General features: G+C 44.6%; 1 protein-coding gene across 3 annotated transcripts in view; it reads left to right on the top strand.

The window, feature by feature from the left end:
- Positions 1-21,796, top strand: part of LOC146199912 (serine/threonine-protein phosphatase 2A regulatory subunit B'' subunit beta-like) — a 48,486-nt gene extending 26,690 nt beyond the window's left edge. For all 3 annotated transcript variants that reach the window (XM_084595290.1, XM_084595291.1, XM_084595292.1), the window contains exons 5-13: positions 3,061-3,135; positions 6,598-6,684; positions 8,110-8,266; positions 9,141-9,189; positions 10,412-10,498; positions 11,260-11,404; positions 11,491-11,637; positions 13,955-14,058; positions 16,048-21,796. In XM_084595290.1, the coding sequence (XP_084451416.1) occupies positions 3,061-3,135; positions 6,598-6,684; positions 8,110-8,266; positions 9,141-9,189; positions 10,412-10,498; positions 11,260-11,404; positions 11,491-11,637; positions 13,955-14,058; positions 16,048-16,198 (1,002 nt within the window). In that variant the 3' untranslated portion in view covers positions 16,199-21,796. The remainder of the gene's footprint in view (positions 1-3,060; positions 3,136-6,597; positions 6,685-8,109; positions 8,267-9,140; positions 9,190-10,411; positions 10,499-11,259; positions 11,405-11,490; positions 11,638-13,954; positions 14,059-16,047) is intronic.
- Positions 21,797-22,454: the final 658 nt, after the last annotated feature.

Raw genomic sequence — 22,454 nt, forward strand, 5'->3', positions numbered from 1 at the left:
TGCCCAGTGAGGAAACAAATAAAATATTTATATTTTTGTGAGGAACGTGGGAAGGCTGCACGGGGAAAAAATAATCATCGTAGATGACTGATTATGCAATTTTTGTGCCATTGTTGTACCCAACCTTAATGACTGAAGCGGTTGAACAGGTTTGTCATTTATTTCTTCTCTGTAATATGTCACAAGAATAAGGATAGGCCGAGTTTAGCCACATTAAAGCGTCAAGGAAACAAAACCTTGTGCTCAGAAGAGCTCTTGAATAACGCCGAGGCGTCCGCAACGAAATTTTTTTTTATTTAGTTACTCTGCTTAGAGTCACATGGCGCCACGCAGCTTGCCACATGACGTTCCAGGTATAACCTGCAACTGTTTGCAACAGGTCACTTCCCAGCATTACCAAAACATGTTTGCGTGTACTTACGGATGCGCGTTGTGTCGAGATCAACTGCTTTGGAAATGTGCCATACGGTTGCAAAAGGTGTTCTGTACTGATTTCTTAATGTTCACAAAGGATGCCGCAGATGGTGCCGTGTTCAAAATGACAGACATAGTGGCGCATACGCCCAAGTATTGCGGGTTCGTGTACACCTTTCAGTAATGTTAACAATGTACAGCGGGGGAGTACCAAATCATTGTCTTAGCAGACTTGAAGGCTCCGCATGTTGATTGCTAACGCCATACCGGGTATCCCATTGCTAAAATGGACACAGGGTGGAAGTTTTGTTGAGGTGGCTTTAAAACCGGCGATCGAAAAATATTGATAGTGCTCCATTGCTGTAGAGTAAGGCCCACGAAACATTTTCCGCTCCGACGCCTGACATTGGAGTCAGTTCTCGGCTACTCAGAGGAGTAGAATTCTGAAGCATAAAGATTTAGTGTTACGGGGTACGTCCATACAGCATTAACATGCTGTCATTTGATAAAGTTTAAGCTCTATACTGTAAACGTGAGAAGTAATTCAGCTGTTGGGAAATTAGGGTTCAGGTGAGCGATATTGGAAATTGCAGAAAGAAAGCTATATTGACTGCACAGCAACTGCTCTTCGCTATAACTGAAGTAATAAAATTTTCATAAGAAACGTCGTTAGGCACCGGGGCACGATCTCTTGCCCAGTAATCTGGGATTAACTGACGACGCTGCCTTGCTAAGTAGCTTATGTGACGAATTATAAATTATAATTAGCGAAATATGCAGGCAAATTAGGGCGGTAAGTCTAAATATTACTATGCAAAGCACTAAATCAATGTTCAACGGCCTGGGAAAGGCTGTTGTGAACAACGTATCCGCGCCCAAACTCACATATGTGCACACCAGCCGTAGACTTATTACGGATGAGCTCTTTTTTCTTCGGGGCCTCGTTCTGGGACAAACTGCACGACAGCGGAGGCCTCTAGTCGGGAGATATTTTTGAACGGGCTCGGAGCCCGCAGCTTGCGCAGCTGGCGAGTGACGGCACGCATCGCTCGAGTCCTGTTTTTACTCCTGTGCTACTGTGCAGTGACCTTCCGTATGGCGTTGCCGCTGTGTGCACCGGTCATTGAGAAACGAAGCCGCACGCGTTCATAGCCCAGCAAGGTTGCTGCTGAGTCGAGCTCTCCTAAACAAATGCACATTTTGCAGATGCGCGTACAGATGTAAACGGAGCACGCTGGAGTATCGTAGTTGGATTCGTGCTCATCTTGTAGCGGGCCTCTGCATCTGCGAGTTTCACATACATACATACATGCATACACACACACACACATACATACATACATACATACATACATACATACATACATACATACATACATACATACATACATACATACATACATACATACATACATACATACATACATACATACATACATACATACATACATACATACATACATACATACATACATACATACATACATACATACATACATACATACATACATACATACATACATACATACATACATACATACATACATACATACATACATACATACATACATACATACATACATACATACATACATACATACATACATACATACATACATACGTACATACATACATACATACATACATACATACATACGTAGGTACGTACATACATACATGGACAGCATTTCTCACATTGCGATAACTGACGTCTGGGTGGGTACTGCAACATGCCACATTGATTTTTGTTTCCTACTCTATTTATTATAATGGGAATACATATCAACGACGTTGCAGACTAGCCATACGCGGCCGCCTATTTTAACCTATTAGCGAAATACGAACGGGTTCAGCTCTATTTCCACTTAATTTTCATTGTTTCCAGTTGCGTTAAAGAAAACCAGATGATGGTCATAGAATTACGTGGCGTTTGCATACAACAGCTAATAGTGTAGGGCAGGGGCTTGTATAAATGTTGCATTGTAAATGTTTACAAACTGTTTAAAATGAACGCACAGACGGAGCCGCTCAATTACGCACGTTCAATGAAGAACGTGCTCCGTACAAGAGCTGTCTTTGTACTCTCAGGGTTTTCTCTCTGGACACGTATAACTTGTTTATGCGGCTCCAAACACTCGCATATACACTTCTGAAATGAACTGATCCCCCTTTTGCTTAACTCGGTGTCTTGCGTGTTTTATTTTCTCTTTAACTGGTTGACCACTCGAATTACGCTACATTTACTTTATGGTCCTAAGAACACATCTCATGCTGAAGATAAAAAGGAAGAAGAAAGAAAAACGGGAGAAAGATTTTGTTCACATAGCTAAAATTAAAAACGAAAGGAGCTGGTGTGACGAAATGCCTCGAGCCATTGCGGCCATAGCTGTTTTTCTGTCCTTTCGCCAGTTACCTTCGCGTGGCTGCTTAATGCAATCCTTTGCCTGTCATACCGACGGCGCTTTTCTGCCGACAGTCTACATGCGCGCTCCGTATGCCAGTGAAACGACAGCAAATGAGGCAAAGAACACAGTTAGGCAGAGAAAGAGACAAAATTAAAGAAACAAAACTTAGCGGTGGGATGGGCGAAGTGACAATTCTCTAGCGTGTCAGTGCTGACATGCTTCGGTTGTTTCTCATTCATAGGATGTGATAGACACTCACCCGGGACTCACCTTTCTCAAAGAAGCCGTCGAGTTCCACTCGAGGTATATCAACACGGTAAGTGTGGTTAGACTAGCGTGTCTTTTTCTCCTCCGTTTCAGTGTCGGCAATTTTCTCAACATCACTTATGCCGGGTGTTTCAACGCAGACAAAACTTTTAAACTATTGAACTTGAAACGGAAAGAAAATCTTTTCAGGACAAAAAAAAAAAAAAACAACAACCTGTCGGCCAGGACGGATATCAGTTACTATAAACATAATCCTAACGGGATAGACGATTAATAAATTTCCGCTTATTAAACTTTAATTAATTTAATTTTATATAATGTTATTATTTAGTTTTTTAATGATCTTCAGTAAACCGCCTACAATGTTGTGTTCTGTTGATATCCCTTAAATACGACCCTGATTAATTTCCTTCAGGTGCATCAGTATCTGTATATATCTGAATACCATATTGCATTTGAATTGTTTTCATTTTTGGGCCAAGTCCAAAAAGCCTCACGTTGGATTTGACGGGCCCGCCCGTTTTGAAGTTCTAAGCGAATTTTGCGCAGTACATCCTTATTATTATTATTATTATTATTATTATTATTATTATTATTATTATTATTATTATTATTATTATTATTATTATTATTATTATTATTATTATTATTATTATTATTATTAATATTAGTAGTAGTAGTAGTAGTAGTAGTAGTGGTAGTATTATTATTATTAATTAGCTCTGTTCATGGTGTCAATTGGAATTTCGAAGCCGTGAACAATGATGATGCCATATAAGAAGTTTCCGAAAGGGAGATAAAAGTCGCTATGGAAAGCTCTTTTGCAAGTGGAAATCCGGCGTTTTTTTTTTTTTTTTTTTTTCGCGCAGAAAGGGAAATTAGTTCATGCGGTAAGCAGGAAGCTTGGTGCAAACGCAACGTCCGTCGACCTCTTGTTGCTACGGTTACGGCGCCAAATTCGAACTGCCTCCTCTGCTTTGTGCCAAGCACCTTCTTTCGCTTCCTCGTTCTCAGAAATAGCGACCGCGCATGATGTTTACTACTATCTCATTGTTTGCGGCAAGCGCTGAAACGACAAAACATGCCCGACGACGTTGTACGCAGCTAACGCACGCAGTTAGAGATGGGCGCCGATGGAATCGAAACACGTCGTCAGCGGATGTTGCGCTTTCATCATGCATCTTGCGCACCTCATGCGCAATAAACAGTTCCGCGTTCGTGCGGGAAAACGCGCCGGATTTCTTCGCGTTTCAGACATTTATATATTGCCTTCTAACTTTCAAAAAATGTTATGGCATCGTCTTGTCCGTATACAGCCCCCAATTTGAACTAACCATCAGAATGTGATAGCGAAACGGTTGTAAAAACGTCGAATCATCTAACTAATTACGCAGTTACGGCTACTTGTGCAGTAATTGCCGTCGCATCGGCTGACAGTTTGCTCCTGGAAAATATTCTATTTGTACTTAGGACTTCCTATGTTGTAGTGATGCTTGAAAGTGTTCGCTGAAGCATCCGCTTGTGGTTGTCAACAGCTGCTAGGTTGGTGGATTCGCTGCTGTAAAGCTTGTAGCCGAGCTGCAGCTGTAGGTAGCATGTAGTGAAGAGCTCGACAGGGACTTGAACGTCTGAAATGGTGACGAAGGAAGCTCACATCACTCTTCAGGTGGTGTCAACGCTACTAGGCCTACAAGAAAGCCAGGTAGCATGAATATTTTCGGAAATATATTTCATGAATATGTCATTTTAAAGACAGAGCTACAATATTTGTTCATCTGTTTAACTTGGCTCAAGAAAAAAGCGCTGGCTGCGTTAGAAATTCCAACATGTTCACTGTTACGAAACACTCGCGTATAACAAACTGGGAAGCTTTCCCGTCCCTCAGCAATTTCCTCCCTGTGATGTCCAACACACTGACCAGAGAGAAGCTACGCGTAAACAGCGAAAAAAATAAAAGGGCATTTATTAATGTTTCTGCATGAAGATATTCGTGTTGCGCGTTAATTACTCGGCAGTGACTCGGTTTTTAATTAGACTTGGCTGGGGGCGGTTCGGCTAATGCTAGCGGCTCCGTTGCGATGAGGACGGATTGCAGGAATGCCTTACTGTAGCCATGGTTACGTGGACCTTTAAGATAAATTATATTAGAAGACAGAAGTTCTTAGCATGCTGCCACGGTTGCATGCTACTACAAGGCACTGATGCCACGACACTGATTGCACGTCAAAGCTCATAATGAGCTCTGACTCTGCCGCTCCTTCAATACATGCATCATGCAAAGCAGGACTGCCGTCTTCTTATAAACCCACAAGGGCCATAAATCTGCGTATGCAGGAAGTTAGGAGGATGGCAGTAACGGTACCGGGAGACATTCCCGTGCGACTGTTTAAAGGTTGCATAATGGGTTGCGTGCGCATTACGTCACTGTATACAATTGCATGCATGCAATGGTGGCATGCAATGGTGGTGGTGAGGCAAGGCTGCATACTGTCGCCCTGCCTATTTAACCTATATGCAGAGTGCATCATGAGGAAGGCCGGTCTGGACGAGTCTTCAGCTGGAGTGAAGATTGCTGGAAAACGTATCAACAACCTTAGATATGCAGATGATACCACTTTAATGGCAGAAAGTGAAGTGGAACTCAAGAGACTTCTGATGCGCGTACAAGAAGAGTGTGAGAAGTTTGGGCTTAAACTGAACATTAAAAAGACGAAGATCATGGCGTCTTGCCCTATCAAGTCCTGGAGCATCAATGGGCAAGAAGTGGAAGCTGTGACAGATTTTCTGTTCTTGGGCGCCAAGATTACCTCAGAAGGAGACTGCAGCCATGAAATTAGGAGACGCCTGCTTCTGGGAAAGAGAGCAATGGTTAGCCTTGACCGCCTAGTAAAGAGCAGAGACATTAGTCTGCCAACCAAGATCCGTATAACCCGTGCTATGGTCTTTCCAGTTGTGATGTATGGATGCGAGAGTTGGACTGTGAAAAAGGCTGACCGCCGAAGAATTGACGCGTTTGAATTGTTGTGCTGGCGAAGACTCTTAAGAGTTCCTTGGACTGCCAGAAGATCAAATCAGTCGATATTGTCGACCATAAACCCTGACTGCTCATTGGAGGGTCAAATTCTAAAGTTAAAGCTCAGCTACTTTGGTCATCTGATGAGAAGAGAGGAGTCGCTGGAGAAAGATTTGATGTTGGGAAAGGTTGAGGGTCGCCGGAGAAGGGGTAGGCAGCGAACGCGATGGTTAGATGGCATTCTCGAGGCATTGCAGATGAAGCTATGTGATGTTAAGAAGATAGTGAGAGACCGGAAAGCGTGGCGTGACATGGTCCATAGGGTCACGAAGAGTCGGACACGACTGAACGCCTGAACTGAACTGAACTAATGGTGGCATAGCGTGATTGCTTTGTGGCAGCGAGCAGCGTAAACTGCATGCAGTGTTGCTTGAATGTGTACTCGATACAGGTGTGTTTAATTAATACATAATCTTGAGTATTTTCGTCCCTTTTCAGGTGATCGCTAGGATATTCTACTGTGTAAATAGGTCGTGGAGTGGCAGGATCACCATTCCCGAACTCAGGAAAAGCAACTTTTTACAGGTAACGTATGAGTCTGCCTTCCGGACAGTGCGCGCCCCTGTCTGCGCGCCCACAAATAGAGAGAGAAAAAAAAAAGAATGCCTTCAGCACACGAGGGATGAGCACAGTTGAGGCCGCGCTCGCGCTGCTCTCTGCCGTTGATAGGCGTGACGTCACGACGTCTTCGCGTCGAAGGAGCCTATCAAGCGCGTCCTTGGGTGCACGCTGGTTGCTAGGGCACATATGCTAGCATTCCGACAGATATTTCACGGACCGCATTTTCAGCAACCATGCTTGTGAGTTTCCACTTTGGGAAGCAAATCAGCAGCTTGAATGCGTTGGCAATTATAATGAAGCTAATAAGAAATTCTGAGGCTTTGTATTCATTTCGGTTATTTTTATTTTCATTTTATTATTTTCGCTCTGATGTCGCATTTTCTCATGCATCTCGAAGAAGAAGCCTTTACGGAATCGCAAATTTGGTTTGAATTTCTCAGCATGGCCGCATTTTCTATTGCGCGTTTTTGTGGCTCACGTGATGTTGCTTGAGGAAATAATCACTCAAACCACTTGAATTAATTTCATGCCAGTGCTGTGCCCGATTAGGCGACATTTGTGTTACATTTGATGGGCTCTTCTTGGTGTTAGCTATGTGCGGGCGATGTGAACACATCAGCCTATGTAAGGATGGTGTGGCCGATACATCTAATATGGCCGCCGAGTTCTAGTTCATCTGTCTATCGTGCGCAAACATGCAGAAGGTTATTCGTGCTCTTCAGCAAAGAAGCTCTCTCAGAACGTTTTACATTCGAGCTGACACTAATTGTAGCTGTTCAGAATGATCCGTTAATGAGTACTTCTTCCACCGTGTGCCTTGAGGAAATCGTTGCGAAACATCAGCGAAAAGGCTGCATCACTATGCTCTTCGTATGAGCGTGCGAGAAATAAATTGAAAATAAAGGACAATGATTGCAGGCAATTACAGCAAACTGTGACCTCTGGTCCCACTAAAAGTAGCGAATTCTTGCGCCGGGAAAGCTGGGCAACCACGCGCGTATTTTTAAAGTAGGGCTTGTCGTATGCATCATAAAAGGCGAGATCATTTGCTGCGGCTAAGCGCAGCCCTATCACACATAGTAACATGTCCAAGATAACCTAATTTTAAGACCCACTCATTGCCGCACGCGTTCATTGAATCAGTGAAGAAGTTTCCTCGTACGCGTGTTCACGTTAATGAGCGTCATATTCATTGCCATCTGAATTGTAGTTGTGGCTTGTGCGGGTCTGATGCATTAGGCGCGTTAAGTGGATTGAATGCAGCTAACGGCTGCATTTAATTTCTACATTTCGGGTGAACCCATGAATGCCACCTGTTCGGCTGTTTCTTAGGCGACACCGGTCACGCAGTTAACGCCGTAGTCTTCATGAGTGTATCTCAATTTATAGGTGCTGTCCCTATTGGAGGACGAAGAGGATATCAACCAGATTACCGAGTACTTCTCGTACGAGCACTTCTACGTCATCTACTGCAAGTTCTGGGAGCTCGACAAGGACCACGACCTCTACATAGACCGGTACGACCTCTCCAGGCACAACGAAGGAGGTACGTCCCTATCCGACCGCTCCCGTGAGCTCAGTTACGCAGTTCTTCGGTCGATTCGCCAGCCAACATTGTTGGAACTCGTGTTGTCTGAACCCATAAAATAACTTATATTCCGTCAACGTAATTTTTATTTTCCTTTCCTCGAGCCTCGCTTTCCAAGGAATGCGAAGGACCGTTTTGAACTTTAATCGATAATAGCTTATAGTTTCCGTGCACTTGATTTTGATGTTCCAAAAGATTCGGCAGAACAACTTTTTCTGCTCCGTTCAACATGGCTGCCCCTGCTGTAACGCATGATAAGGTGCCGCAAGAGAAAAGCAAAGCGTACAAACTTAACACCGTACGCAAGCGTTAAGTTTTCTAAGTAAGCCATTACGAGTATGCAGCGCCGCACAGACGCTCTCATATTAAGTAAGTGCAGTAATTGCTTGTTAACCTTAATCCGAAGGACACAATCAAAGCGATGACAAATGACACATCTGTTATGAATATTCAAACCACGGCTGTAAGTAAACCACGTACCACAGCATCCACGGCGTAGCAAACTGTCAAGAGTCATGCACATTATCAATTAAATATAATAAAAAGTTATTAGAGCAGCTGTGATTTGATCACAGTAAGTCCATATTGTTTCTTCTCACTGGAACCGACAGGAAGACAAGTTTCGTGCCTCCAGGCACATTAGGAGATAAATCAGTGGTCCTTCTCCCTGCATGTCTATGTACTCTTTCTTATACTAACCAACATAGTTAGCAAAACGACACTATATTTCGAGATGTTATTTCTCGCAGTGCTTTCTCATGCTCTGTGAAGCCTAATTTATATTCTATTTAAACCTGTGATCTGAGTGCTGTCTTTTCCTTTTATTCGCCAGCCATATCGATGCGGATGATCGACAGGATTTTCTCGGGCGCCGTTACGCGGTAAGCGCTCATATTTTATCCTTTTCTTTTTTATGGACAGCTTCGCGATTAGAGCTAAGGCGCCCTTCCCTGAAGCACCAGGTATGTTAAGCGTTCGTTCACTGGTAGAGCAAAGTCCTCGCCCACTCGTTCATCTTGAAACAATTCTTACGACAAGCACGAAATAATTCTCTAATGTGGCCGGTGTCAGTGCTTATGTACAGCTAGAAGCAATATGAGAGGGAACACGGGAACTCATGGCCTTTTCATTTCGCAAAGCGCTGCCATCAACAGAAGACGAGACTGGGTGGCACAAGGGGTATGCTTGGAAAGAGCAGCCGACCAAGCTTACACTGCCTACTCCTTTTTACCTCTGATTCTTATGACCTGTCGGTGGCAGTGCTTTGCGCAACATGAGAGGCACGCGTTCTCTTTGTTGCCTCTCGTATTGCTTTTAGCTGTACGGCGCTCAGTGGTCGTCTGAATGAGAGCTGACACTCGTGGATGAACAGCATGCAGCATCGTGTCTGACATGCTGGACAGTGCTGCTTGAGATTCACGGACCACGTAGGTCCTTAAGTTTGTAATCTGATTTGCCTATAGCCAGTGCTTAAAGTCTCCATCGGAGGGGGTCTCTAGTGATTCAAGCTCATGTGTAAAGGGAAATATGGAGAGAAAGAAAATGGCTGGGTGCCTTCTTAGCACATCGTGTTGTACAATGGGCGGAAATTATTTTTCTTCTCAGGTTTTAGAAAATATTGTTACGTGGCGGCAAGACAGGAGAACAGAGGACAGAAAGAAGATGCTCGATGGTCGTGAGATGACATTTAATGAATCTGTGAGCGGGCCTAGCGCGCGCACTCCTGCCCGCGCCACTGCCCTCTTCTTCCTCATTCGTCTGTAACAATATGTTAATAACATCTGATTAAAACTGAGAAATTGCCGGGACAGAAAAGTAATGTTCTGACAACTACTGACAAGAATAAAAGATGTCAGCCTGCTTCGTATTCATGCAATATCCTTATACATTTGAGAGCGGACAGATCTCAGACCCCTTTTAAATAATGGTGGGGGTTCAGAGAACCCCCGAGATCCCCCTGACATTAAGCCCTGCCTATAGCGCGCGGCTGGAATAAATACGATGTGGAGCGCGCCAGGATAACATCTAGAAATTGAGAGCGTAGTATGATGACTCATTTTATTCTTAAAAACGATTTCTCTCTTCTCCCTCCATGCGATTCAGGGGACCGATCCAGAAAGAAGGGAAGATGAGTTACAGTGAATTCGTCTGGTTCATCATGTCCGAGGAAGACAAGAGGCATCCGAGGAGGTGGGCTTAGCATGCATTCCCATTTCGCGCCTCTTTAGTGAAACTTACTTTACTGAAATGGAGTCGTGTGTCTTGTTTATTGCCACGGTGCATTTGCCAAAAAAAGATGTCACTCGATCGCACAGTAATTTCACCCACATAATCTTACAGTTGTTTTTATTTCATTCGCGGAGTAAATTTTCTTTGTGAGAAGCAAAATGAGGTCTTTAATAGTGTAAGAATATTTGAGAGGCAGTCGCCTTTTTGTGATTGAGCTTTATGCGAATCTGTTTTATTCCGGACAGGGGTTCAGCATGACAGCCGGCACTGCTATTCTGTGCTTTGAGTAAACTTACTACCCGAATAAAATCGTCTCTTGATGATGGACCGACGCCAGGCTCCCGATGTATGCACTATATAATGATAGGGCAACACCATTCGTGCTCAACAAACAGGCCCAGCGGCTTCATACCTTAGTGGTAAATCACAAATTGGAATCGATGATGAAGGGCAGAATAAGTAAATATCAACGAACTAACGTTTTGCAACGCCATAAACTGACGCCTTCCCCAATCATCAGGTGTTATGTACCTGCCCCTATTACGGCTATATCGCAAGAGCGCACCCACCTATTCTGAGCTCACCGCAGGTCTGTTATCAGAGCTTTACCAATGTGATTAGTTTGCTCCAGTTATATTGTCCACGCCACCATGTGTTTGCATGCGCCACTCGTCAGACGATCCAGAGTGAGCAAATATTTCTCTTGGATGGGTAACGTGCAGCATCGAGTACTGGTTCCGGTGTATGGACATTGACGGCGATGGCTACCTGTCCATGTATGAGCTGGAGTATTTCTATGAGGAGCAGCTCACGCGCATGGAGGCCCTGGGAATCGAGACGCTGCCATTCAGCGACTGCCTCTGCCAGGTATGTCGTGAGCCCTTAGCTGAGCCTCTGTTGCCCCCAGCAACGCTGCACAGGTACTTCATCATGATGAACACGCGGCTGTGCAGATGCTGGACATGGTGCAGCCGAGGCAGAAGGGCAAAGTGTCACTGGCCGACCTGAAGCGCTGCAAGATGACGCCCATCTTCTTCGACACCTTCTTCAACCTCGAGAAATATCTGGACCACGAACAGCGTGATCCGTTCGCATCGCGGGTAGGGACATCTCACACTCTACAGGCAGCTGGAAATGTATATAGCCGTTCTTTGACTGGACTTTTATTCAAAAGCTGCATGTATCGTTTTGCTTCTAAAAAATGGGTTAATTGTCTCGCGAAGTCGAGCTTCTATGGTGGTCTTCCTGAATGTCCATGCTGAAAATGCGAAGACCTGCAGTACGGTACTTGTTTATATTACCTTGGACGCACCTGCTCTAAACAAAGACATTGATGTTGGTCAGAGCCATCTCAGAGCGACTGTGGCTCCACGCAGCGTGATCGCAACACTAGTTTGAGGGTGGCGTAGTAATAAGAGCTCAACCACCGGTGAAAGATTAAAAAGAACTACGTTTACGTCCTCTAAAAGCCGACAAGTCTCAGATAGACAGTTGTAACACGCCACACTAACTTTTTCCTGTGGAGGCACCCTTTCCCAGGCTCGCATGAATCAAATGACCGCAATATGGCACTTATATGCGCCGAATGTGATCGCATGTCCCTATATGTCCCATTATGTTATTTGTATTCCCCAATACCTCCATTTTATAATTTTATGTGTTCCGCCATGTCCCTGGTATGCCCCAATAGGTCCATTGTATGTTCCTTGCACGTCCCATTCGTGCCGTGTCATTTAGTTCTCCGGCCCGCTTGGACAGCGACGTCTTTGGGAAACAGGCGAAAACGGAGTTCCCGGCTATGGCGTACAAAAATTTCGATGCTATTTTCTTCGGAGAAACTACCACAAACGCATATTTGTCCCTGTGGCGGGTGTTACAAGTCGGCATGGTCGTGATCCACCAGACGTATTATCACCGAATGAAAAAACATCCCATGGGTGGATAGGTGATGGAATACATATCGCTCATCTTTTTTACTTGATCTCAGTAAATATATATTTTCGTAGTCACTGCAAGGTGGGGTGAGACTGAAAATTATTTTTAAAAAAATGTCTGCATACGTGTCGTAAGGAACGCTATGACTATGAATTTTTTTGGCCATTTAAAAGGGATGTTCCTTGCATTAGGGCTGAAAACTAAATTGAAACTTTGTATCGTATTGTGTATTTTAATATCTCTTATCTTTCCTTTTATGTTTTTTTTTGTCTACGTCTGCGCGTAGAAGAGACCTGCAAATTTGCAGGACAAAAGAAACAGTGATGTTACACTACTGACGTTAACATGCCATTTTAGAGAAGCATATACGTTTGTTAAGTTATGTTTTCTCTCTGTGTTGCCTGTTAACTTACTTCATTGATCTAAAAGAGACTGTCACATCTAAAACGCTTTTTTACATGAATTCTGGTAAGAAAAACTGAAAATAAAACTTCTAATACTCCAACCTTTCCGCTTATGTTATCATGGAAAACTACTGAAGAAGTATTTTTGAAGCCTCAGATGGGGCCCAGGGCAATACATTTTCTGAAAGCTAAAGAAATTACCAGATGGCTGAAAAATCTAAAAACTGATTTTTTTTTTTTTACAGGACAAAGTTCCACACCATTTTAAAGAGCACACGAAAAGCCTACTAAAGAAATAGAAAATGCACACGAGTAATAGATATCACACCAGTACTCTCAAAGCAGAAGTATATATAAGAAAGCGTCACTAACACCGAAAACATCGGCAATCAAAAATGATGCTCCTCCCTTCCCTGTTCAACTCTGCGCACGTCGGCGAGGAAGAAAAAGAAATAAAAGAAACAAGCCGCGATGACGCCCCATCACGTTCCGTTTCGCCCGCGTCACTTGGGAACGTCCAATGAGTGGGCACACCCAGCCAGCCTCGATGACGTTACGTGGGAGATTTTCGTCGTATTGGAGGTTTGCGCGGGGGGAAACTGCGGCTCTAATCGGTTGCGAGCAGTCGTCAGAAACACTTTAAAAAAAAATTAATTTTAAATTATCAACTTCGCGCAAAGCTTTTGTATTTAACTCAAATACTCACAAAGACCACCTCCATGGATTTCTTCTACTAGAATATTGAAGAAAGTACCATTTTAGGGCTCCTTATAGTTCCACGCAAGTACTACAAAACCAAGCGGCCTACTTATTGGCGCAAGGACTTTGCGCGTGCCTATACGAGATCTCGTCATTTCTTAGTTTATTTGCTATTTTACTTTGTACACATTGTGTTCGATATGGGCTTCGACCATGCCGCCGCTACTGCTGCTTTGTTCGATACGTGAGTGAATTATTTGGGTGCCAGCACTAGCTTCCCTCAACCATGCCGGCAACTGATACACATATATGTACGCACATCATATAGCCAGCAGACACCTTGCGATATAGCACTAACTGTAACTTGTGTGCTCGCCAGGACCACGACGGAGACGGACTGGAAATTTCCGACTGGGACCGTTATGCCGCCGACGAGTATGAGCTCCTGGTGGCTGAGGAAGGAAACTTTGAAAACCACGAACTGTAAGTGTGCTCGTGATCTCGTCGCCATGAAATCTGCTTTGAAACCGCAACGACCACATGTTACACTGTACTTACCGTTTATTATATAGCAGTCAGGTTTGCTGACCGAAAACTTGTTCTTTTAGTGAAGAATTCAGCTGCTAACCAGATTTTACAGGAGGCTTAGCCTTTTATACAACTCAAGAAAAAATTAGCAGCTATTGAGCTTGGTTAAACCGAAGGTTGAGCGTCAGCTCTTCGTGGTTACGCTCTAGGTTTTCTGTTTGTAGGTGACATCAAAGCGACGGCTTCTGCAGCCTGCTTCGTTCACGGTTTCGTTCCCGGTCAGTTGCGAGTTGTACTTCTTGTTTGTTCGGGAGTTTCCGCGTCTCTAATTCTCAAAAATTCGTTTTCTCGATGAGTTATATCCGCTATTAGTTGGCGACGTCGACGTTTAGCAGCTTTGCGAGCTTCACTATCCGGTCCGTGCTCATCTCTTGGTCCATGATTGGCTGGGCAGAGGTTCGGTAACCTCTATGTACCAAGTGATCGCATGATCTCGTAACGTTAGTCCTCAGCTACCTCACCGTCGAGCTACTTACTGGTCGTAAGTGACTATCAGACGTAGATATAATGCACCGCTTTAAGCGAGCCGATAGACGTGATGGCATGGCGTGAGAGTAGCATGCCCGACTCGACATCCAAGAGTATTTGACGGTTGATTCCTATCTCACTCTCCCACCTCCAATCAGCAACCCAAGTTGACAGCTGCTCCCAAAACTTTGTGATAGCATGTGGTATTATTACATCCCACAACCCACTGACTAATCAGTGCTGGGCCATGTCATCTTCCAACTACTACCTGGAAGGTAGGTCTGGTAGTTCAGGTCAAATTTGAAGGTCAAGGTCATGGTTCAACGCTGCTGTTATACTGTAAGTCGACGTTTAAGTTTTTACCTTGAGGTTGGCTGAAGGTCAATTGCCCGGTACCGGGCATAAAACGGCTTTAACGTTAAGCAGAGCGATAGCTCTATAAAAAGTGGCTTTTGACCCACAATCGCTGCACGGGGGCTTTCTTAGACATGCTAGCATGACATCACAGGTTGGGTCAGATGAAAGACGGATCACCACGGCTTAATCAGATTATCCGCAGCGTCATGGAACCCGACCGACGACATTGGCTGAAGGACTTTTGAAGGGTATCTGCCGGTTTTTTTTTTTTTTTTTTTTTTATGAGTTGTATCGCACTATAGATATCGCCTTGCTAAGCAAATCAGGGGATTAACTGCAAATAATGATCGATGACCTAGACAGGAAAAGTAGAAAGGTAGGCTTGAAAATCAATATGCAGAAGACTAAGGTAATGTTCAACAGCCTCGGGAAGGAACAGCAGTTTACATTAGGTAGCGAAGTACTGGAAGTAGTAGGCGAATATGTCTACTTAGGACAGGTAGTAACCGCAGATCCGGACCATGAAAAGGAAATAACAAGAATAATAATATTGGGATGGAGCGCATTTGGCAAGCACTCGCAGATTATGACTAGCAGCTTACCGGTATCACTCAAGAGGAAAGTATACAACAGTTGCATCTTAACTGTACTCACCTAAGGGGCTGAAACGTGGAGGCTAACCAAGAGAGTTCTACTTAAGTTGAGGACAACCCAGAGGGCTATAGAACGAAAAATGATAGGGGTAACATTAAGAGATACGAAGCGTGCACAGTGGGTCAGAGAAATAACTCAAGTTACCGACATTCTAGTGGAAATTGAGAAGAAATGGGCATGGGCAGGACATGTAGGGCGAAGAGAGGATAACCGATGGTCGCTTAGGGTAACAAACTGGATTCCAAGGGAAGGGAAGCGTAGCAGGGGGCGGCAGAAAGTTAGGTGGGCGGATGAGGTTAAGAAGTTCGCAGGCTGCTGCTGCTGATGATGATGATAGCATGTCGATCTTGAGTGTTGCACTATCAATCACTACATTTTCTTTTTCTTCGTGTCTTGTCCATATAGCTTGTACGGCGACTACGACCCGGACGAAGACGACTTGTCGCCAAACCTGGAGAAGCTAACGGCTCCGCTGCGGTGCCGGACAGGCCGTCAGGGTCGCCTGGACGACGACGAGTACGATTACGCGGAGTCCGACACTGACTATCACTACTAAAGCCTTCAGCGACAGATGAAGTTGTGAACGGCTTAGGTGCCCCCGTGCACGTGCAATCTTCAGCGACAGCGCGCACGTCAGTGTTTGACGAACAAGTCTGTGCGTTCGTGCCACCCTTGATGCAAAAACAGTGCTTTCCGCTGCTTTTGCAGCATGCATAAACTCGCGTCTGTGATCGTCAAAAGTGCGGCAGCAATCCGTACAAAAGCACGTTGTCCGGACAAAAAACAACAACAAAAAACACGAAGACCTGGGGAAGACTTCGTGGCTGTCTTGCGAGCAAAGTCTGCTCAGAAGTGGGTTCTACGAACAGGGTGGTTGTCTCTACGAGGCCACCAGTCTGCCACCCAGCCTAACTCAAACCTCAAGTGAGGCGTTCTAGCTGTACTTCTGTTCATAAGGCTCTTCCGTGTCCAGCAATGCTTCGCAGTAGCTGTACAGGTTGCAGTACTTCCGTCCAAGCGCCTCTTTCATCTGGTATGAACAGAGCTTGGAATTCCGAATTATGTTCTGGAGCCCAAGACACAAATGGGACAGCATGTGAAGCGAACGGCCTATTTTATTGCACGTGCGGCTTTGGCTGCCGCCAAAGAAAGCACTCTCGCATGCGGATCCCAATGCAAGAGTTGTGGGGCTCTGTACTTCGTGAAGGGTTGTGTCGCGTTTTCAGGCCTCGTAGGGCATGCAGAGGGCAGTGCATTCGCAACTCCGACACGTTGACTCTATCCGCACAAAGTGCCAAGAAACCTGCGTGGAGGATCCGCCCAATGTTTAGCAATGCATTGTGCCCGCACCGCGTGGGCAGACCTGTGAGCTGAAACAGATCTGGCTGCGCTCAACGGTTACGTTGGTGGTGCGTATAAAAAAAAAAAAGCTGCGGCCGCCCTTTGCGGCCTGCCAGTGTGTCGTGCTGTGACTGTGGACAAGCTCTAATCTAGGACACGAACTACGACTTGTTTCTGAGTTGACACAATTTGTTTCCCTGTTACGTTGATGCAGGGAGACCATCCTTCTCTCTGCGCGAGTGAAATCTTCGAGTAACGTGTTTGTTCCGTCGCCTGCCTTTTGCGATTAAGCGGCCTTGAACCTGTCTCTCTCATCAATTGTAGATAATGTGTGTTTTCTTTGCAACCGCTTTTGTTTGAGTGCGTGTGCGTGTGATGTGTCCACTGAGGTATGCATCGTCTCTAGATTGTTTACTTTATGGTTTATGCTAGTGGTCGTTCAATCTCTGTTCTTTATTTTTTTTTTTAAGGCGAGGATTAGCGTGCCTTAAAGTGTGCGAATGCTCAGTACATTTGCGAGTGCTACTGTTTCACACAAGTTTTTCTTTGACATCGCGAGAGGCAGCGTAAAGCCATTATTTTATATTGCAGATATATTTATTGTTATATTTGAAATGTTACAGTAGAGGAAGATAAATGTATTTATCAGAGATATCAACTTAGAGGATAAAGGAAAAGAAAAAAAAATGTTTCGAAACAAGTAAATTGAAATACCAGGTATTTCATGTCGGTAAGGTCAGGGAATCTAAGAAGGAAAGGAAACGCTTGTGCAGCATTTGTACATGTACATGTGCCAAAATGACTCTACTGACTGCAAGCAGATATTGTAGTTTCTCCGGAGCCGGCAATGATCGAAAAGGTTTGGCGTTCAAATGAAAGTCAGGATAGGCGGTCGGCGCGAATTCGGGCAAGGAAGTCGCAAGAACTGATTGCGCCAAGCAGCTTTCTAACCTTTTTGTTAGAGAAATTTGAAGGCCAACAAGAATGCCTCGGTGCGCGAACTCAAAAGCGTTCTCGTCAGTCATTGCTATACAAGACCGACAATTACGTTGTGCTATAACGTGATCTTGTCTCGCGCGTACACTGTGAGGGTGACATGTCAAGATCCATTCAGGGGTAGCAAACACTACTTACCACGTGGAGAGCCAACTCCTTTTAGGATCGAAGTCGAAGTTCCCGACGCCATCGATGTGACAGACCCTGTTCCTTGCACAAAAGTTACTTGTGGTTGCAAGCGTTTGTATTACGCTCCTTCATCTTGTTGCGTTTTGTGGATCAGCGTCAACTTAGGTCTGTCACTTCAGAAGCAAATCGGGACCACATAGTTTTGTCTGCATGCAGATTACAAGCCATTAATATCTTCCTCTGCAACCAAGGCTTACCTCAGATGGTGGCGTGTCCTCTCCCAACTCTAGTCGTTTAGACCAAAGCCTTGTTATCAGGGATGAAGTTTATTTCATTCATACATGGAAGAGACCTGCAAACTATGTGAGCTAAACATTGGCATTGGAATGGGTCGAAGATAAATCTACACATAAAAGGCAGCAACTAGGCTTGTCTTGCTCTCTCGTTCTGCTCGCCAGGCGTGTCCTTGCAGAAAAGCTTACCCGTCCACGAATGGGCGCATCTTTTCAATGGTAGTCTGGATGATGGCGGTACCATGACGTAGATAAATCACATAAATCAAGGTAAAACTACAATGGAACTGTGAACAATGATTGCGAAAGAGACGAGCTTGTAACACGAAAGTATATATAAACAGGGACTTCTAAACAGCTTTCCTTTTGAATAGATGAGTACGACCTTGTTTGATTCGCGGACATCTACATGTACTTCGTAGCGCAATTTCTAAACAGATGCGGAGCCACAAAGCCTGAAAAATCCCTTTGGTGTATGAAGGGAAATTCTGATCCTAATTACTGACACAGTATACCTCACTGTGACCGAAGACGCCTGCGGCATATTAATCACCATGCAATCCAATAGACCTCTCGATTGTCATCATTTAATGGAGCGGACAGCGTGATTCCCCTTGGCGCTCCGTGGCTGTTGATGACCAAAACCTTATAAACAAAAGTTTCCTTGCATACCAAGGCATGCTTAAGGTTTACACGTGCGTTAGAAACAAACGCTTATATTTGACACAGTGTAACCTGGAAGCGTTCGAAAAAGGAAGTGATTTCTTTCCCGCCGCATTTACGTTACAACCCCCCCCCCCTCATCCAAATCAGCATCATCATCAGCCAAACTATACCCACTGCACGGCGAAGGCGTCTCCCATATCCCCCCAAATAACCTTGTCCTGTGCTAGCTGCATCCACTTCGCCCCTGCGAACTTATCCTCATCCGCCTACCAGACTTTCTGCCGCCCCTGTTACGCTTTCCCTCCCTTGGTATTAAATTCGTTACCTTTTTCGAACATCGATTATCCTCTCTTCGCACTGCATGTCCTGCCGATGCCCATTTCATGTACTTGATTTTCACTAGAATGTCATTAAATCGAGTTATTTATCTGACCCACGCTGCACGCTTCCAATCACTTAGCGCTACACCTACCATTTGGTGTTCCATATCTCTTTGCGTTGTTCTCAACTTAAGCAGAACCTTTTTCTCTAGCTTCCACGTTTCAGCCTCATAAGTGAGCGCAGGTAAGATGCAACTGTTATATACTTTCCTCGTTAGCGATACTGGTAATCTGCTAGTCATAATCTGCGAGTACTTGCCAAATGCGCTCCATCCCAATCGTAATTCCCTAGTTATTTCCCTTTCATGGTCCGTATATGCGGTTACTACCTTTCATGAGTAGATGGTTGGTTTCTGGGGTATAACGTTCCAAAGCGACTCGGGCTATGAGAGACGCCGTAGTGGAGGACTCCTGAAATTTCGACCACCTGAGGTTCCTTGACGTGCACTGACAACGCACAGCACACGAGTGCCTTGCTTTTCGTCTCCATCGAAAAGCGGCCGACTTCCTTGGAAAAGTAGTCGAGCGCCGTAACCACTGAGCCACCCCGGCGGGGTGTCCCCGAGTAGATATATTTTCCTGTCTTCCATTACTTTTATACGTATTGTAAACAGTACATTACCTTAGTCTTCTGCACGTTGATTTCCAGGCCTACCTTCCTGCTTTATTTGTCTGTTTGATCAATCATTTTTTACATTTCACCCCCTGAGTTACTTAGCAATGCAATGTCATTAGTGAATCGCAGGTTACTGAGGCTTTCTCCAGCAACCCTTATCCCTAACTGCTCTCATTCCAAGTCTATGACCACCTTCTCTAAGCAAGCTGTGAATAGAGTTAGGGAGGTCGCGTCTTCTTGCCTAACACCTTTCTTTAGCGGGAATTTTATTAATTTCTTTATGCAGAACTATGGTTGCTATGCAGCCACTATAGATGTCTTGAAGTACTTTTAAATACGGCTCACCTACACCCTGATTTCGCAATATCTGCGTGAATGGCGAGGTTTCGACTTAGTCAAATTATTTTTTGCAATGAATGAATGCTATTCGTAAGGGCTGGATATACCCCCTCTCCCCAAGAAGCTTTTCATTATTATCTGCAGTGGATTTTCCCAGCATTACATGATGGCGATACGCTTTATGAAGTAAGTCCCGTGTAACTTTTTTTCTCGCGACAGATGGGATATCGCTGATTTATTCTGGTCCTTTCTTCGGGAACACAGGAACTGTATCTCTGGTGCATGTTTCGACTGCATGCCCCCCTTCCCGAGTTAAACGCAAAATGTAGTTTGACTTGGTTAAGCACTAACGACTTTGAAAATGCTTCCACAACCAAATGTTTTTGTTGTTGTTTATGAATGGAATGAAGAGTTCGACCAAGCGAATTACAAGAACATCGATACGGATGCTGTCATCCCTTCCAGCAGATGCTGAAGCGTCTAGCAGAAATCAGCAGTTGCCGTGAGCTTGCATTTATATCCTCCCCGACGACGAAACGTGACGCACTTTAAGGCCAGAGCTCAATGTGGGAATAGTTTATCACGCACACAATCTACATATACGAGAACAAACAAGTCATATGTATCTGTTAACCATTTTTTGTTGCTGGAATGCCTGCCAAGTCTCGTTGTTTCGTGACTATACATGCATTTTCCGTGCGTTTAGGGCGACTTCAAAAGGCAGAAAATAAGTGTTCATATTGTATATACGCATTCTATACAAACAACCTGATAAGAGCTTTGAGTTTCGCTGTTAACCTTTAGCCGGTGCGGTAAGTTCGCCGGAGCATAGCGACTTTTATTTTTTACCTCAAAAATCCCTGCCAGCTCAATGACCAGAAATCCTCATCAGCAGTACCAAGTCGCAAATCACGGTCTTGTGTTTTGAAGTCTTTTACACTAAAATAGAGCGTTTATTTAATTGCTGACAGACAACCTATTCGTGTGACTGAGGTCTCGCCAGGTAATTATGGGAAGCTTTCGTGGAGTAGCTCATAATGATAGCCTTGTTTCGTTTTGTACATATATGTGCATACGCCGAAAGCGTTGTACTGCGCACGTGTTATTTGTTTGTGCTTGTTTTCCTGAGTGCATGTATCTAGTAGTTTGGCTTCACGATGCCGCGGAAGTCGTTTACCACGTGCCTATAGCTCTCAAGGTGCGGGCCTACTTCACGGAGAACCCAGGGCTACATCACCTGGAGATCGAAGGGCTCTCCAGTTGCAAGAAGCCTTTTACGTTGCCTCTATAGCCACGATGCTGCATTCGTGCATTTGTTCCCCTGCCAGTTGTTTCCTTAGTAATGTTCTGGAAGTGATTTGGATGTGTAATAAAACAGAGATGATCTTACTATAGTAACCGCGAATTCGGTGTCACGTGAACCTTCAAAACAAAGTTTGCTCCAGCCTTGATCAAGAATATTCAGGGCTCCTTCTGTTAACACGTGCAATGGGGTACCTCTGGGGCTCTTTTATTCGTACTTCATACCAAACGCCACGTTCTGAATGGGCGAATATACCTTTGCACCACACCTTCGGACGCCCGGCATTTGGGTTATGAGACAACGAACAGATGCTTGGTTGGCGCCGCAGATTGCTGCGGTTCGATGAGCAGGCATTGGCAGTTGGCTCCTTCAGCTCAAGGTCGAATATGGTAGCGTTCGTGGGACTCACTGTTCTAGACAGATAGATATATTTGTGATAGATAGTGATAACATCTACATAGGAGGTCAGCAGGCTTTAGCGCCATTTGTAGCATTAAGGCGCAGTGCTCGACGTCGTTCAAAGTCTGAATAAATAAAAGCTGTAGGGCGCAACTATAGTTGATTACCAGCTAATAGGCGGGAAATCCTTCACTTAACCATCGATAAGTCTTCAGCTGGAGTGAAGATTGCTGGAAAACGTATCAACAACCTTAGATATGCGGATGATACCACTTTAATGGCAGAAAGTGAAGTGGAACTCAAGAGACTTCTGATGCGCGTACAAGAAGAGAGTGAGCTTAAACTGAACA

Source organism: Amblyomma maculatum, chromosome 2 (assembly GCF_055883805.1).
Source record: "Amblyomma maculatum isolate TAMU_Amacu chromosome 2, ASM5588380v1, whole genome shotgun sequence".
In the NCBI taxonomy this organism is placed as follows: Eukaryota; Metazoa; Arthropoda; class Arachnida; order Ixodida; family Ixodidae; genus Amblyomma; species Amblyomma maculatum.